Source organism: Coregonus lavaretus (genome assembly GCF_964263955.1).
Source record: "Coregonus lavaretus genome assembly, chromosome: 15".
Lineage (NCBI taxonomy): Eukaryota > Metazoa > Chordata > Actinopteri > Salmoniformes > Salmonidae > Coregonus > Coregonus lavaretus.
In genome coordinates, this window is record NC_140002.1 from 41,548,239 (window position 1) to 41,567,911 (window position 19,673).

General features: G+C 40.7%; 1 protein-coding gene across 2 annotated transcripts; it reads left to right on the forward strand.

The window, feature by feature from the left end:
- Positions 1-18,990, forward strand: LOC311142759 (rho GTPase-activating protein 31-like). Of its 2 annotated transcripts, none has more exons than XM_084178430.1 (12): positions 1-752; positions 3,970-4,072; positions 4,350-4,494; positions 5,284-5,366; positions 5,467-5,574; positions 5,697-5,836; positions 5,992-6,199; positions 6,489-6,613; positions 14,120-14,176; positions 14,345-15,055; positions 15,196-15,371; positions 15,484-18,990. In XM_084178430.1, exons 1-12 carry the CDS (start codon positions 653-655, stop codon positions 17,611-17,613), a joined length of 4,086 nt encoding a protein of 1,361 aa, XP_084034556.1. In that variant the 5' UTR covers positions 1-652; the 3' UTR covers positions 17,614-18,990. The 2 variants fall into 2 exon arrangements, with proteins under 2 accessions (XP_084034556.1, XP_084034557.1); XM_084178431.1 differs by having other exon boundaries at positions 6,492-6,613.
- Positions 18,991-19,673: the final 683 nt, after the last annotated feature.

A 19,673-nucleotide genomic window follows, 5' to 3' on the forward strand; every position in this document is an offset into this window, starting at 1 on the left:
GGAGAAACAGCAGTCAGCTATTCCCCTCCCCTGACTTCACTTCCCTCCCCTTCAAACCTCCATGCCACGCCAGTGCCACAACTACCATGACCTTCGAAACATGGAAAACTGGAAGCAGAAGGATAAAGAAACAAACACAGAAACAATATTCCTGCGCCTCACTGGGTACATTTCCTCAGATACAGAGGAGCCAAAGAACAGGGAGATTGTGTGGACGAGAGGAGAAGAGAAAAAAGGCAGAGGAACACTGAGTAAAAAAACGCCAACAGGAAACCAACTAATTCTGGTGCTGTTTCTACAAATCCTCCTGAGATAAATCACTTCAGAGGACTGCCATTCCCAATCCACATTTTACAATTATAACTGACAAGGGGTTTTCCCATTCATTTTTGTAAGATTGATTGGAAATGTATAAAGCACTAAAAATCTGACAGAAAAGTGACGTCTGCTTTATTCTCCTCACAAGGACTTTTCAGTCTCCCACACTGTTAGTGTGGTTGGTCAAGATGTGAGTGGATGAATCCTTTTTGGGAGGTTTGTATGGTTTTCACTTTTAGGATACATCTCACCCCTTTCCCAGGGTCTGTTGGATCATGGTTGTGTATTTGAGGATTTGTTTGTTCTGAACTCCTGGACTACTAACTGGATCCAGATGAAGAATAAAGGAGCCAAGCAGAGGTCCAAAAAGAAAGGAAGTGAGAATGCATTCGGCTGTGACTTGACAGAACATCTACAGAATTCAGGACAAGACGGTAAACTTGTTTCTTTCAATGTTTATTATGTTGCTTCCCTTTCCCGCTGCTTCCCTTTTCTAGCACATTTCAGCACATTTCATCATGTCCCATAATAATGACCAGAGTTACACAGCAACAGAGCCTAATTATTGGCCCATTATTCAACATGTACTAGAGTTATTGAGGGGATTGTCAATATGTTTACAGATTTATTAGACGTAGTATTAACCAAATAAACAACAAATAATCATAATAATAGTTATGATAATTACAAAAATATTAACACAGTGCGATCATTTAGAAAAAATCTACCTACATTGGGAAAAGTTGTTTTTAGACAAAACGGGTAACAATTTAACAACTTAGTCTAGATTTGTATTTATTTAGCTATTACAATGTTGATGACTGTTTGCGACAGGATGTGTAATGGTGCAGTTGAATTATCTATATATGTTCAGTATGGAACACCTCTAAGGTTTTAGGAGAATTCAGAATTAGATTATTTAACCCCATATATTTTGGGAAAATAATGTTAAACCTCTTTGCTTTGGATGATTTTGTAAACTTTGTGTGAAATTGGTTAGGAAAGATCCATGCTGTTTTTAACAGTTGTACACTAGATGATGTAGTTTATTCAGGTCTGTGACACAGATGTATATTGCAATATGGACATTAATGTACATCTGTTTTACATTCCATTAAGTCCTTTAGGCTCCCACAGAGTTTTAAATAGGGGATTTGTGAGTTAGGGTGTGGCTCATAGTCTTTTTGTCAACTTCCCCTGCCCACCAAGAGGCCTGTGTCTGGCTCTCTGTCTGAGGATTCTGGGTGGGCAACACTGCTCACAGGGGGGAGTATCAGCCAACAGATCATATTTTAGAAAACAATTGAGGATGGGTGTGTTTATCCAGTATTTGAATGGAGGTCAAATTGTAATATGAAGTGAGGTAATGTGATGTGACTTGGAAACCTTTACCTTGAACAGATTTAACCGATTTAACAGATGAACAGATGTAACTGATTTGATACAGTAGATCTTTGTTACACAATACAAATTTTTCTCTGCTACAGGGGGAGAAAGTATAATTTACTGTATATGGTTAATATGATGATACTTTTAGTTTTTATTTGTCAAATGGCATATATAATTACGAGTGGCTTATGATATCTGATTTAGTTGACATGGCACTTTGAGATATCAGCTGTTGTTGAGTTGGTATTGAGGTGGCTGAAATGTCACTAACTCTGGCTGACCCTAGACAGGGAAGAGAAAGGATGTGTATAATTACTTCATTTACACAGACAATTTACCTACGAGGATGTTATTTGATTTAACAATCAACAGCATCTTATTCAATAAGCCGTATTCTTGGATTCCTTTTGAATCCGCAAGAAGATTTCTAGGCAAGCAGGAGTTTTCGTTCTGAGCAAATACTCAAAAGTCATGGTGACTCAAATCCCGTTCAGACCAGCCACCATTTTGACCACAGGCATGTCACTGAGAGTGTCTGTTCAGATGTGTAGTCACTAAGCAAGCTTCATGTGGGAGAACAGACTTTCATTCATACTGCCCTGGGTAACCTCTGGGCAGTACGTTTCAAAACTCCAAAGATGGAATGAATTGTTTTCGTTTTGCTTGGCTAATGTTCAGCTGCATATGAATAATATAATCATGTCTGTGTGCTTATTGATTTATTTTTCAGGTTTAGTTGTGTTGTTCATGAGATATGTTAAGAGTCTGAAAACGAGGGAAACAATCTGTAAACTGACATTGATCTATGCCACTATAAGTTGTTGTATAACATACAATAGCTCTGCATTCTCTGGGGACACGAGAGATTGACCTCCATGCTTGTCATTGTGTGGCTAAAATGTGAAATGATCCACAGTCACTGTGGCACTGGCCAGATGGTTCCTTATACCTTTGTAAAGAGTTCTGGGAAGTGCCTCATCTAGTGTATCTGTGAAGTGGAAATGCCTGGTAGCAAAGTGGGAAGGTCTATTTAGCTTAAATTAGTTGAGCTTTGAGTCTCAAGTGCTTTACTTGAGGGATAGAGGAGCTTACAGGAACATTGCGCACTGTGTATTTCTCTTCTAAGGTTCTTGCATACATTGGCTTGCTGATTTCAGTCCAGAGTGGAACAACTTCAGCAAAAATAAGTGAGCTATATCCTATGGTTTTTATTTTAGCATAGCAAGGAGGGACACTAACTGATGTAGTCTATGCCATACTGTGCAAAAGCGGAGCTATACATTTTTCATTTCCAGTTGAAATGTATTATAAAGATGTTCTTTGATTTACAAGTATTCATTAGTGTGGAAAGCAACCCTACACTCCTCTCGAATACAGCATCATAGATAACATATTTTAAAAATAGAGACATTACAGTTTGGAAAGCAATAGAGAATTGGGTGGTAACATTTGAAAGGCCATTTTCTATTAGAGGAAGTGTCGCAAGTATTACCAGCTGCAAGGATTGGGTGTGTCAACCTTCCTCTGAAACAAACAAACCATTTTTAACTTCCTGTGAAATTCCACCTTCTTAACAATCAGCAACCCTATGGAATACAAAGCCAAGCTACAGCGTAAAGTATGTTTAGTGGGATTTAAAAGAAGAATAAGTACTAATACAATTTATACTAATGACAATTGGTTTCTCCCGAACTATCCTCCTCACGCTTCTCTGTCCTTTTCTGCCATGGAAAAAAGGGTTGTCTCAAAGAATGAGCCAAAGATCCAGATTCTGACTCTGTTTATAGCACTTACAGCATTAAACTGACCCTGTCCAGTTCATAGAGGCACTCTCTGTCCTTCCTCTTTCTGCTTCATGTCAGCAGTTGAAATGGAATGCCAGTATTTTCCCAACTGCTAAAACCCAAGTTGCCACGTTTTCCATCCACCTCCCTAGATTGTAGACATGGCATTACATTTAAAAATAATATAATGAAAGATATTCAGTTGAACATAATTTCTACTAAAACGAGAATGTTGCCTCTTACAGAACACCTAAAGACACGTAACTTTGTATATTATAATTTCTCTCATAAATAACAGCTTATTCAAATACCTTCATTACAACATCAATTACAGTTTAATATGACCACCCTATTATATGCTGACCTTCACTTCTCAAGACTGGACCCCCAAAATGTTTTTATTTGGTTTGCCATGTGTGTGTGTCTTTTCATGTCGAATCGATGGTTGAAACAATATTTGTTTTTCTTCTTTTTGCAGTTCCTCAAGTTTTAAAGACGTGTGCAGAGTTCATTGAGAAACATGGCGTTGTGGATGGGATATACAGACTCTCAGGGGTCACCTCCAATATCCAGCGACTCAGGTAACTATTTTAACCACATACTGTGCCTTCCAAAAGTATTTTGACAGGGAAGTCAAAATTGCAGTTTGGGCTCTATACTAAGCATGTTTGAGTAGTACGTTTATAGATTTAGGCCATTATGGATATATCATGTTGTACAACTTTAGTTTATTCAATATAAACCATTAGCAGGCTACATTTCAATCTTACAAAACTGCCTACACATACTAGAGGAGTGTGGAAGCATCATACACCTTCAGCTGTATTGATACCCATGTGTTTGTGTGCTTACTTACAGACAGGAATTTTGCGCTGAGTTGTGCCCTGACCTCACAAAGGAAATGTACCTCCAGGATATCCACTGTGTGGGCTCCTTATGCAAGCTGTACTTCAGGGAGCTACCCAATCCTCTACTCACTTATGAGCTTTACAAGAAATTCACTGTGAGTACTGTTCAAAGAGGCAGGGTTTCTACCTATCAAAATCAAATCCAAATCAAATGTTATTGGTCACATGCGCCGAATACAACAGGTGTAGACTTTACAGTGAAATGCTTAATTAAGAGCCCATTCCCAACAGTGCAGAGTTAAAAAGTAAGACAAATATTTGCTAAAGAAAAAAGAAAATAGTAACACAATAAAAACAATAATGAGGCTATATACAAGGAGCCCCAGTACAGAGTCAATGTGCAGGGGTAAGGTAGTTGAGGTAATTGAGGTAATACAATATGTACTGTACATGCAGGGGTACGAGGTAGTTGAGGTAATATGTATATGTAGGTAGGGGTAAAAGTGACTAGGTAATCAGGATATATAATAAACAGAGTAGCAGCAGCGTATGTAAAGTGTGAAAGTGTGTCTATGTGTGAGTGTGTGTGGCATCAATATGCATGTGTGTGTGTGTGTGTGTGTTGGAGTGTCAGTGTAGTATGTGTGAGTGTGTGGGTAGAGTCTAGTGAGTGTGCATAGAGCCAGTGCAAGGGATTCAGTACAACACATCTATAATGTATCTGTAATGTGCAAAACATCTGTAATGTATCTGTAATGTGCAAAACATCTGTAATGTATCTGTAATGTGCAAAACATCTGTAATGTATATGTACTGTGTCCACTTTGGTCACAACAATCCCTGTTTGATTTACATGAGAAATTAGTCATTTAATACGGTGGCGCATTCAAAGAAAGAATGATGTGCAGCACTGATAATACTTGACTTCGTCTTCTACTGTGTAGGAAGCCGTCTCAGTCCAGGAGGATCATGAAAGACTACAGCGTATCCAGGGCGTCATCAAAGAGCTACCAATCCCCCACTTTAGGTAAGACTCACTTCAGACCTTTGTTGCCCCTGTAAAGGACCTTTCCAATGCTTATATGTGGTTAATAAGCTAAAAGAAAGTGTGTGTCCTCTCTCTTCAGGACTCTGGAATATCTTACCAAGCATTTGTCCCACCTGGCCACTTTAAGCCCCCAGACTAACATGCACACCCGCAACCTGGCCTTGGTGTGGGCTCCAAATCTGTTGCGGTGAGCTCTGCACATATTGTACAGAAACCTATATCACTTTATCCAAGAACATAGTAAAACAGTTATGTGATAACTACGTTTGGTTTGAGTTATACTTTCTCTCTTGGCTTTGTGTTTTGTAGCTCTAAAGATATTGAAGTTGCATCCTGCAATGGGGACATGGCTTTCCTGGAGGTGCGGGTACAGCAGTCAGTGGTTGAGTTCATTTTAAATCACACTGAGCAGATCTTCAACCATGCAGCTGCACCAATAACACCTAAAGGTATGCATGTCACAATGTTTGAAAGTGTCCAATGTGTGCATTTAGAGATTTCATGAATGTTGCCCTCTTGCTTGTGTCATTTCTGTGGCCATTGGATAACGGATTTTATTTATTGTCATGCCAAAAGTAAAAACCTACACAATGTATTATTACAGGACCCAGTTTGATGTGTGGGGAGAAGTATGCTACTCTGCCTATCAGTGGCCAGGGTGGGCCAATGAAACTGATGAGCCTGGAGGAGGCCCAGGCTCGCTCCCTGAGCCCTAACCACCCAGCACGGAAAGAGCGACAACGGGAGAACAGTCTTCCAGATACCAGCACTGCAACACTGTACCATACTGTCATAGACATATCGGATAGCAAGTGAGATGGATGAGGATTCAACTGACTGATTTATTTAGTATACTCAACAAACATGCTTAATTCACAAATCCTCTGGGCTGTCAGGCACCTGGATACATTTGGCAGTGAAAACATGAATAAAAAAATACCTGATCAAACATACTGTAGTATACAATAACCCATACACTGTACAGAGTATGCAGTACAGTGCCTGGCAAATCCCTATTGTTAGTGCATTGTTTTGCTGTACATGCTGCTTTTAAAACCAAACAGGCCATATTGTTCACAAGTGTTTCTCCTTTTCTGTCAGAAGAAAGTTTTCTGGGAAATCCAAAAAGTGGAAGTCCATCTTCAACTTGGGCAAGTCTGTGACAGACTCTAAGGGGAAACTGAGCCGGAATGGGAGCGTGTTCATGAGAACACAGAACATCACAGGTAAATGCGCTTTAACAATTTACTGCAGTAGGCTAAATCAGGTTGGTTCTTGGTAGTCTTAAACAAGTCTACAGGTAGGTCAAAGTTTAATTCATGGAATAGGGGTGTGGTATATTGTACAGTATATCTTAAATGTATGCCTACATTCAGATATGGATCTCTCTGTTAAATATGACTTACCCTTCCATTTCTTGACCAGTTGTCTGGGACAGGGATGTTATTTCGATGTGCCAATTCGTAGGCAAGTTCTCTGCATTTGAGGCTACTAATCCCATGAAACTGGTCCTCGAGATTCTTGATATGTTTAGCAAGCTCAGACTCCATGTCATCAGATAAGATCTTGTGTTCCTCTGCTACTCTATCATAGCCTCTCTTTCGCACAGGTACAGTACATGTTTTTTTGTTTTTTTGTCAATGTACCTCTTCAATGTCATTCAGTCTATTTTTTCGTCCCTTGCTTCTGCTCAAATGGACTTCTTCCCTTCTCTTACTTCCTTGGCTGCTCTCTCAAGAACCTCAAGGGGGGCTAGACCTCTGCTTGTTTTACATTTGTATACACAGGGCATGATGATGTCTGCACTATCTTGAGTTCATATGCATGATACATTGCAAAAATACTATGCATATTATACATACAACGGACAAAATGTAATCATTTGTATGGGGTATGGTGGCCATTGGCTCAACTTACCCCATGCTACAAGGATGCATTTTCACGATAGGTTTAGGACCTCATATTGTAGCTTATAGAGACCCCAACTGATGTACAAAACAATCTTACAGCTATCTACTTTGGTTTAGATACAAGCATCATGAAACCTATAACCAATAAATGTATTAAACTTTGTGAAAATCTGTTTTTGGGACCTAACTTGCTTACCACTTTTTCCATGTGGTTTCTTCCTTCACAGACTCCATGAAATGATGGCCTCTTCCTAAATATTTGGTCACATGATGGATCTTATGTATGGTTTCGTAGAAACAAGGGGTGGCTTAACTAAACCTTTGGCTCAACTTACCCCACTCTCCCCTACATATTTTATTTCAACCTTGATATAGTGAATGATCAAATGAAAATGAATATCACAGAAATGAACATTCTACTTGAAATAATTGATATTAACAGAACAGGGCTGTGCATATTTTGAGCAGGTTCTCAAAATGAAGGGGATAAAATACTCAAAATTCATGTCTCGAAATTCATAACATAGCCTACTAACTGCCTCTGTAGCAATTTTGTACTTTTTTGTTGTTGTTGCATAGGCCTATTTATTTCTGCAACAACACTCATCATCACAAATTGTAAGCAAGCTAGTTAAAGTGCCTCCTAAAGGCATGACTGACATCGGGTAAAGAGGTTGGGCTATCAGCTGATCATTGATGATTCATGTAAATCTGCTTTTTAGCTAGCTCCATATTTTATTTTTTACTGATTTTGATTTGTCTTCAATGCTCTTAAATAATAACTTCATAATTTAATATTCAGAATCTTTTAACTCATGATATACAGCATGGCTGGCTAGTGGCTTGTGTGTATATTTTAGTATATGGTGGTTAGCAAGAGTCTAGACTACCTGTGTTGCTGCTGCCTCTTATCCAGAGCGACTTACAGTTAGTGAGTGCATACATTATATATATATATATTTTTCATACTGGCCCCCCGTGGGAATCGAACCCACAACCCTGGCGTTGCAAACGCCATGCCCCACCAACTGAGCTACATCCCTGCCGGCCATTCCCTCCCCTACCCTGGACGATGCTGGGCCAATTGTGCGCCGCCTCATGGGGTCTCCCGGTCGCGGCCGGCTACGACAGAGCCTGGATACAAACCAGGATCTCTAGTGGCACAGCTAGCACTGCGATGCAGTGCCTTAGACCACTGCGCCACTCGGGAGTTATGCTGCAGCCACTGTGGCAGTACTGTTGACATTTAAACTAGGTAGCTTGCTACCAGTGGAGGCTGCTGAGGGGAGGACGGCTCTTAATAATGGCTGGAATTGAGTGAATGGAATGGCATCAAACCATGTGTTTGATGTATTTAATACCATTCCACTGATTCTGCTCCAGCCATTACCACGAGCCCTTCCTCCCCAATTAAGGTGCCACCAGCCTCCTGTGCTTGCTACACACACTCGACAGGTGACCGCATCTTAAGCCATGCAGGTTTGGATACCGGGCGCGCACAATCTCATACAGGCCAGACTAGGGAACAGGCGCAACCGGCGTACAGGGCAGACCAACAGGCACAACCAACCAATGAATGTGGTGGGGGTTGGCGAACTTGAGACGTCACGACGATTTGCGGGCAGTGGGTTCAGAACAATAACAACAAAAACTGTATACAAAAAATATATATAATTATAACACTACGAGTGGGAGGGCAAAGGGGCAGGTGCTCAGGCACAAGTAATCCCCTATCTGTGTACGTGCCTGATACAGAATAAAATAACATCGGGTAAATCCATTTGAATTCAATCACTTTTTGACAGCACCCCTTTTTGATTTGAACAAAACCTTCTATACTATTTGTCATTGTAGAAGGGCTCAGAAAGGGACCTGAATACCAAAACATTCAAGAGATAAAGGTGCTCAAAGTTGACCTATTTTGTAAACCCCACCATACCATGAGACCTCCATGTCTTCATCACTGGAAAAGATAAACGGTTGAGATTGATATGATTTAAAAGCATACACACAGGGTTGTCAAACTATTTTATAATTTCTTGAGAAAAATGCTTTTAAATAAATATTGTCATTTTTTTTACTTTAAACATCAATTATCTAAAAAATCTTTCATATTTGCACATATTGTAGCTTAGACCCTATTTTACATCATCTGACTTTTTTATGTTGTGCCTGCCATTGGTTGAGACACAACATGCTCTTGATTACAGGGTGAGTGTCATGTTTTGGCAGATAAATGTACTAAAATTGAAAATTCTACTTTCAAATAGTACCACAAAGATGGTCAGAGAATGTTGACTTGAATGGGAATATTTGTTGTTTTAAATTATACTGTCAATCCTCCATATGAAACCTATTGAAATCATAGAAATATAGATCATAGAATAGACCTTACCATTTCAGTTGACATTCGACAATGGGTGGACAGGCAGCCATCTTTGTGGTAGTAATTAGAAGTTAACATTTCAATTAAATTTAAATGTCAATTGTGTACCAGCTAAATTGCAGAGGTCTGAAGGGATAGGTCCATTCTATTAATTATATTTCTATGATTGAAATGACACCCACCCTGTATTCAAGAGCATGTTGTGTCTCAACCGATCAAGGACACAACACAAATACCTTATATTATGGAAAGTAGGGCCTAAGCTACAACATATGTGAATATGGAAGAAAAAAAAGTAAGTGATGAAGTGATGAAGACATGGATGTCTCATGGTATGGTGGGGCAGGGGCGCAACATTCACTAGGGATTGCATTTTCGCCCCCCCCCCCCCCCCCCAGTTTTATCATTGCACTGTGATACAAAACGCTGCACCTGTGTGCTTTAGGACCATGCGGACGCCTCAGAGCGGTCTGGTAGTCTGTTTTCCGGTTTCAGCCAGCTGGATTTAGGACCACACGGACACCACAGAGCAGAGCATGAGGACAGGCATAGCTTCTGAAAGGCTGCCGTATAGGACCAGCACAGGAGAGATGAACAGAGGCAGCTGCTGTCTGTGTCCTGCTTTCGTTTTACAAGCAAGCAGAGCAGAAACTGGCTACTCTTTAGTTGACTGATCTAGCTGGCAAGGTAACTGCTGTTTGACAGAGAAAAAGTATTTATTCCCAGTGCTGAGCTAGTAGTGTAACTGACATGTTACGTTAGCTAATGTTTCACACTGACACGGTATAAACAGCTCTACAGTCTTCACTGTCATGGTGCACAGTCAGTACACAACACTATGCTCATCATGTCTTAGCAGGATCAGATGGTGACAGGTGTCCCTGAAGGGTCACACAGGCAGTGAAGACCAGTCTACGGAGCTCATGTGAATTTTGCAGTATATTATAACAATCAGTAAATGGATACAAAGTTCCACCTTAAGTTGATGGGTAGGCTACAGTCTGGGATCTGGGAATAATGGTCATTTCAATTATTTAACCATTGATTCTATTCATGGATAATGTAATGTATAAATGTACACCAAGGTAATTATTCTGAGCAGGATCAGATGGTGACAGGGGTCTCAGCAGGGTCAGGCAGCCAGGGAAGACCAGTCTGTGACGGTGCAGAGGTGAACTTTTGCAGATGCAACACTTTATTCTCTCAGTTCAGCAAACACTGGACAAGCAAGAAGCTTCAAATATTGAAACTATTAAGTTGATTTCCAAATTGTATCAAGGGTTGATAGAGGCTTTTCCCGATGACACAAAACATGTAAAACTAAAATGTGAGGAAGACCTGGGAGACACTGAATGGATGAATGGATACAGATATGTTAGAATGCCCAGTCATGTTCATATAATCTCAGACATAAATCACTGCAGTTTAAGACCATCCATAGAACATAGTATATGCCAATGAAACTGAATATCATGCACTCAGAAATGTAATTCTAATGTTTGAGGTGTAAACCACAAAAGGGGACATACAGTACCAGTCAAAAGTTTGGACACACCTACTCATTCCAGGGTTTTTCTTTATTTTTACTATTTTCTACATTGTAGAATATAGTGAAGACATCAAAACTATGAAATAACACATAACACAAAAAAGTGTTAAACAAATCAAAATATATTTTAGATTTTAGATTCTTCAAAGTAGCCCCCCTTTGCCTTGATGACAGCTTTGCACACTCTTGGCATTCTCTCAACCAGCTTCACCTGGTTGAGTTCCCACATATGCTGAGCACTTGTTGGCTGCTTTTCCTTCACTCTGCGGTCCAACTCATCCCAAACCATCTCAATTGGGTTGAGGTCGGGTGATTGTGGAGGCCAGGTCATCTGATGCAGCACTCCATCACTCTCCTTCTTGGTCAAATAGCTCTTACACAGCCTGGAGGTGTGTTGGGTCATTGTCCTGATGAAAAACAAGTGATAGTCCCACTAAGCGCAAACCAGATGGGATGGCGTATCGCTGCAGAATGCTGTGGTAGCCATGCTGGTTAAATGGGCCTTGAATTCTAAATAAATCATTGACAGTGTCACCAGCAAAGCACCATCACACCTCCTCCTCCATGCTTCACGGTGGGAACTACACATGCGGAGATCATCCGTTCACCTACTCTGCGTCTCACAAAGACACGGCGGTTGGAACCAGAAATCTCAAATTTGGACTCATCAGACCAAAGGACAGATTTCCACCGGTCTAATGTCCATTGCTCGTGTTTCTTGGCCCAAGCAAGTCTCTTCTTATTATTGGTGTCCTTTATATTTACATTTTAGTCATTTAGTAGACGCTCTTATCCAGAGCGACTTACATATATATATTTTTTCATACTTTAGTAGTGGTTTCTTTGCAGCAATTCGACCATGAAGTCCTGATTCACACAGTCTCCTCTGAACAGTTGATGTTGAGATGTGTTACTTGAACTCTCTGAAGCATTTATTTGGGCTGCAATTTCTGAGGCTGGTAACTCTAATGAACTTATCCTCTGCAGCAGAGGTAACTCTGGGACTTCCTTTCCTGTGGCGGTCCTCATGAGAGCCAGTTTCATCATAGCGCTTTTTTTTGCGACTGCACTTGAAGAAACTTTCAAAGTTCTTGACATTTTCCGTACTGACTGACCTTCATGTCTCAAAGTAATGATGGACTGTCGTTTCTCTTTGCTTATTTGAGCAGTTCTTGCCATAATATGGACTTGGTCTTTTACCAAAAAGGGCTATCTTCTGTATACCACCCCTACCTTGTCACAAGACAACTGATTGGTTCAAATGCATTCAGAAGGAAAGAAATTCCACAAATTAACTTTTAACAAGGCACACCTGTTAATTGAAATGCATTCCAGGTGACTACCTCATGAAGCTGGTTGAGAGAATGCCAAGAGTGTGCAAAGCTGTCATCAAGGCAAAGGGTGGCTACTTTGAAGAATCTCAAATATAAAATCTATTTTGATTAGTTTAACACTTTTTTGGTTACTACATGATTCCATAGGTGTTATTTCATAGTTTTGATGTCTTCACTATTATTCTACAATGTAGAAAATAGTAAAAATAAAGAAAAACCCTGGAATGAGTAGGTGTGTCCAACTTTTGACTGGTATTGTATTTGCACATGTTATGATCTTGTGAAGGCTGGCTGAATTCTGGCAAAGAGTATGTTCTTTTATCTCACCATGTCTACATATTCTCCCTTCTCCCTGTTTTTGTTTGCTTGGAAATGTTGATACTGGAGACTGTTTTCAGAAGAAACTGTGTAACCTACCATTTATAGCGGCTAAGAAATGCATTCCCATTAATTGGAAGGTTGGTTATCCTCCCACAATGGATGGAAGAAATGTTGAGTTATGTATCATTAGATTTTATTTATTACAAGATTAAGGGTAGGTATACTGTGCAACTTTCATAACGTCTGGATGCCTTATATGGAATACTGTACGACAAAAGGAGTCTAAATTGAAAACATGCCCATGTCAGGGGAGATACCTATTTAGGCAATCCTTAGCTGCTGGGCTGCTCAGTCCTGGCCCTGGGGGTCTGCCGTACTGTTGGTTGTCACTCTGGCCAAGATCCTAAAGCTGAATGGGGTGTGTTGGGTTGCTGCAGGGTCGTGTACCGCTAGGGTCAGGACGGGGTGACCCAGCTATATTGTGTGCAAGTAAAAATAGCTCTACAGTACTTTTAGGCCTATGATATGAATTATATGGAGGGTGTACTGTTTCTGTGTGTTAATGTGTAGGTGTATGTGTTGTTTTATCAAACTTTTGTTTTCCAAACCTTTCCCTTGAGACATAAAAAAAAGATGGGAAGGAAGCTGTGTTGGGGAGAGAGTTGAGTTATTGACTAGACTGGTGGGGGTCTGTCGTGCAGGTGGCTCAGGGCAGCTGGGCGGTCTGGCTGAAATTTGATAGAGGATGTCTTAATAAAGGCAATCAAAAGTATTTGTAATTTATTTGTAAGAGTTGTTCATTTGTTAGGCTATTGGTTAAAGGTGCAACACAATATTGATTATTAGTTCAGTCTTATCAATCACTTAAACATATTTGATAATGATCTCTTACCTAGCTTGATGACTGTGGGCATTTGTTTTTTCTAAATAGAGACGTCTAGAAGGGTCATGGGTCATATTAGATTTAGTAGAAATGCAGGAAATGAGCTTTAGATGCCCCAAATAATGGGAGGACCCCCAGACCCCCCGTGGGGTGGGGTATGCAAAGTGGGTTAACTTTGAGCACCTCTATCTCCTAAATGCTTTGGCATTCAGATCCAAAAAGTCACTTTATGACCACTTCATCCATGGGCAAACATGTCTGGAAAGTTTTGTTTCAATCAAAAGGGATGCTGTCAATTTTTTTATTTATTCAAATGGATTTACCCCATGACTGCATTCTTCATTCACAGAAAAGGCAGCTATCCGACCAGCTAGAAGCATGGACTCTTTGTGCTCTCTGCCAACAGGTGGGGCTGAATGCACTACATTGCATACAAAATACTTTCGTCATCGTGAAATCTACTCACAGCAGTTCTCTCTTTTAAACAATTCTTCATTGTAGCATTTGCTCTGTAAATAAGGCTGAGAAGATGTGTATCTAACAATTAGTTTCACATTTTATTTCCAACACACAGATGATGACAAGGCAGGAAATTTCAACTCAGCAGGCGAGGCCAACGGTTTCTTTGCACCAGGCATAAAATCCAGAACACTTGGATCTGACTCGCTTTATGACCTCAGTGAACACCAGAGGTGGGAGTTTGAGATGAAGAAATCGAGTGAGGCCACAGGTTGCAGCAGCCCTAAAATGAAGAGAAGGGGCTCTCCAAGCGTCTCACCACCACAACAGAAGGCTCTACCTGAACAACTGAAGGTTTTCAAAGGCGATGACCTCAGCAGCTGCCAGCCCACCTCTCCTAAGAACAGGAGGATGCTGTATTCTGGCTCCACCCACAGCAGCACATCCAGGCCCTCCTTCCCAGGAAGCCTCTTCCCAGAGTCCTCCCCTAGGCATCAGCGCAAGGCTCTCAACATATCAGAGCCCTTTGCTGTGTCCGTGCCCCTGAGAGTGTCTGCAGTCATCAGCTCCAACAGCACCCCCTGCAGGGCAACAGGGAAAGAGAGGCCTGCTGCAGCTGCCCTGAAACCCAGCAGAGAGACCTCCCAGTCAGAGCAGAGTGATAGCAGTGGCGGCTCAAGTTACAGAGAGCACCCCCTTGTAGAGAGCAGAATTGGGAGTGAGAGCAGTATCTACAGTAACAGCAGCTCAACCCCTCTGGAAAAGGAGGCGAGACCAGTAGAGGAGAGGAGCAGAGAGGAGGCAGCTTCCAAAAGGGTGCCAGAAGGTAGGACATTTTCACCTGATAACATAGAAAAAAGCCTGTGAGTCTGTGTGTGTGCATGCACTCAGATTGAAAACCTTCCTCATTATCCATGGTAACAATGTCTATTAATAAAATAATTACATATCTATTTATGTTATTAGTTTCCGGAAGTGAAGGAGAGGTGAAAGAGGTTCAAGGGAAGGTGGAAGTATCTGACCTGAGACAGTCTTCCACTCCCAACACAAGAGAGGAAGATAAAGAGAAACAGCAATCTCCTGGGAATCAACTGGACAACCAGCCAGCACCACAGCATGAGCCAAAAGAACTGACACAACTGGTATGTTTAATCTCCAGTTTAGCTCTGAGCTTCATCACATATAATATACCAAGAATAATACAATGACAATGGCTGTCGCTTTATTAGGGCGTTTGTGATTAATGTTTTGCAGGATATGGGATCTCTACCTATCAAGGAAGAACTATGGTGTGAACTCCATCTTGAGCTGAAAATCACTGAGCCTGAGCTTGACATTATGGAAGAGGAGTTTATGCCTGTTTTTTGTTCCACCAAGAACACTCGTGAGGATATTAAGGCAAAAAGAAGAAGCAGCCTTCCAACTCACTCGTTATTGTATAAGGGACAGCCTTTGATGCCCGCCAAGCCTGCATTGACTGATCAGAGTGCTTCTACTGTAGCACATTCAGCAGGAAAGAACTCCTCAGACACACTATTTCCATTTGACAAAACATTCAATTTCATGGTTGGCACAGATATGAAAAATACACCTCTACATGCTGCTGATTCAACAGATATAACAGAAAACAAACCACACATTTCCCCCAAATCTAAGCTCACAGAAACAGATAAACCCATCAGCATCAAGCCACGACTTGTGGTTCCTCACCTTGCAGAGCCAAGTTTACATTTTACTCAACAAAGCCAGGTCATAAAACATTTGCAGCCAGGGGATGACATAACAGACATAGGCATGTCTGTAGCAGAGAAAGGAAAAGAGCCATCGTGGAAAAGTAAAAGTCAAGATGGGGTCAAAGGGTTTTCCCATGATGATGGAAAGAATGCTTTGTCAGTTGTCATGGGAGGCATTGAGAGGCTTTCAATATGTTTGGAGGAAAGGCCCCACACCTTGGGGCTACCACACCAAGACGATGAGGATGGATGTGGAGGACACTCTGAATTGGAGGACCTGGAGGAGGAACCTTGGGAGGAGGTCTTAAGCTCCACCAAACAGTGGGTAACCAGTCCTCTTCATTCACCCACATTTACAGATTTGTTTGTAAAACTAGATGTGTCATCATCTTGTTCTGTGGGAGAAGGTTTGAGCTCCAAAGATCTCAATGTTCCTCCTCAATCTAGAGACGACAAACCAACAAATGGATCATGTCCCGTTAGGAGCATAGAAGTGTTCCCAGAAAATAGCTCTCTAGCATGCAGCGGCAAAACAGAGACCAAAATCACACATCTACTTCCCTTACCCTCCAAAACCACCCTGGTCAGTGATGACCCAATGCGACCACACAGAGGGAACAGCTGCACAGCTGCACAGCAAAACACCACCTCCTCCCAGAGATTTCACAGACAGACATCTTATGAAGCATCTTATTCAGAAAAAACTGGGCAGAACAGCTTTTCCAAACACAGGCCCTACTCACTCAATTGGGATTTAGGACTTCGATGCATCAGAGACATTTCCAATCAGCAAAACCTTGAATCAGCTGAGTTGTCCTCCATTCAGAGAGGGGCAGTGACCCCGTCTGGGACCAAATCCAACGGCCTGTCAAAGGAACTGGAACTGTTCCTGAGCGATCGTCAGGCCCCTGTGCGCCGGAACTCCGCCCCTGTCAGTGTGTCATCTGTCAGGACGGCCTTCATGATAAAGACTTGCCAGGCCAAAGCAGTGCCTGTCATCCCCCCAAAGGTGCAGTACAGCCACATACCTCATCCCACGCACAATAAGGGCTCTGTTGCAGGAAAGGAACCAGAGAAAGAACTCACAAAAACCAGGGGAGAGAAACTAGATACTGTACCTCTTCTTGCGTCTATCAGGGATCTTAAGGAGGAGTTGGAGAATAAGGAGCCAGCCCCCAAATCCCAAATAAGGCAGGCTATTGCAGAGAAATCTACAGAGACCAATAAAACCACACCTATTTCAGACCCACCGGTGCTGAGGAGGAAACACTCCTCCAATGCAGAGGCCTTTGCTGATTGTCCAAGACCTGAACGGTCTACTGTTCTACAAAGACCATCCTTTAGGAACCGCCAGAGACCACAGAGCCTCATCTTGTTCAGTCCACCCTTCCCCATCATGGATTACCCACCGCTAGGGGATGATGGCAAGCTCCTCCTCTCGCCCATCAGAAGTCCAACTGAAACATCAGCACTCGATGTATTTTCTAAAGAGATGGCAGATAATCTCAGGACCCCAGAGGGGGTGACCCTGCGGAACAAAATGACAATACCCAAGAGTGGACAGAGGCTAGAGACCTCAACCAGCTGCTTTTATCAGCCACAGAGGCGGTCCATGATATTTGACAACAGGAGCCACAGGCAGATTGAATGAGACAATGGACAGTTTAACCAGTCATGTACATGCCCCTCGGACTATGTTTCATAACACTACTCTGGTCATCCTTCCGCTCATCCTCCCTGTTCTTGGACTTATGTAAATGATTTTAGCCATATTGGGCTTATAATTCTACCTTTGATATGAAACTATTCTGGGAAATTAACAGTTTCTTTGTTTCCAATGCTCCTACAATCACCTCTCTGTCCTGCACTAAAATAAATATTCTTGACTAGTGGCGAAGATGTATGTATTTCTTTTAGTCCCAAATCATATTCAGTAATGATCTATGAATATTCAAATTATCTTTTTTAATTCAAATGTTAGACACATTTGTAATGTGCAGGATAGATAGCCAAAGAGAGGAAAATGTTACATCAACCCATATTGCCATTGGTCTTTTATTAGTTTGCATGTCATCATTGGTAATCACAAGATTGCCTTTTTGCCAAAGAGAGTTGTACCTTCAGTGATAGCTGCTTTGTTTTTATTTATACCTTATTTCTTACATATTTTGTGAACTGAATAATGACTTCATACAGTATGAACCCACTGACGTCCAGCTATTGTTTCTGTGATCAGCTTTTATCCTGACATAGTATCAGGATAGTGTTTTTCCAACATTCTAAGTAACGAGAACTGGAGAAAGTGGCTACTTTAGTTGTAATTGTATTTCAGACACTAATGGTATTTATTTATCCAATTATGAATCTATAGATAGTCATTAACACACTTGACCAATTCTTTGTTGTTGTTGTTGTTTTTATTTAGCTTCAATTGTAGTAGCCAGACATTACTTCACCATTCTATATGGTGTAATGTTACCAATAGTTATACTGATATGTGCTACCAGGGATTTATCAGAACTGACAGAGTTGGTGTTACCTTAATTGGTCTGTAAAGTAATGTTTTGGTAAAGTCAGATATGTTTTTAGGATGAGGAGGACAGATGACAAAAATACCAAATGTAAAGTGTCTGTTGTGATTACTTTATCTTAAAAAACAGGCTTTGATGAGAAATGTTTGCGTTATAATGAAAAGGAAGTGAGAGAAATGGATGTGCTGACACTTGTATTTGTGTATGATACAAGTGTAGATGTAAAAGAGAGGACTCAAACACTATGCTTTAAATGTTGTGAAGAGTTAAACGAATATGAGAACAGGGATACTGGTTGTTTGCAGCTGTATTGACATAATACTACACTTGTGACCTGTACAATTCTGTATTGACCAAAATTGGATGTATTGTGTATAGCCACAGAAAGCTATGAAATAAAAAATACATGTATAGGCCTAACACATTTTCAAGGGATTTGTTCATAGAATGATTTGTCATAATGATTTATTTTAATAAAAAGCATGAGCTTGCGTACACCCAGAGAAAATTATTTAGTGTAGAGGTGTTGACTAACTGCGAAAATAAGCAATAAAAATAGAGTCGCACACTCTATATATATAAACTCCCAGTAATTTATTGGGTAAAACACCAACGTTTCTGCATCACTGCACCTTCTCTATTTTTATAGCTTACAGTTTATAATGATTTATTTTTTACAACATATTAAAAAAAACATATGAGCATAGGGCTTAAATGATACATTTCAGATACTTTATATCAGTCACTCTCTCCTCTTAGAGTCGGTTACAAATGTTGAGGACCAGGCTAAATCTCTGATAGTACACTGTACGTTGCCCTCATCATCTTGTGTAGGGGTCCATAGAGGTCAGCATAATTGCATAACTGTGATGCATAATTATATAGTAATTACATATCATAATGAGGGATGCTTGTAATTCACCAAGGAACCATCCACTGATTGTATAATTGGTGTGATACATAATATACCCCAGTGGTATTTTTTGGGAAACAAAAATTAAGAATACAGATTACTGTACGGGAAAATATACAAACTTTTTTGAAAAAGGTCATTTGAAAAATACAATTTTATTGAGTAAATGTATTTATTGATTCTCTTAATTTTGATAGGAGAGATGAAAATTTATTGAATTGAAGGTTATTTGTTGAACAAAAAAGTTAAATATTTGTATTACTTCTT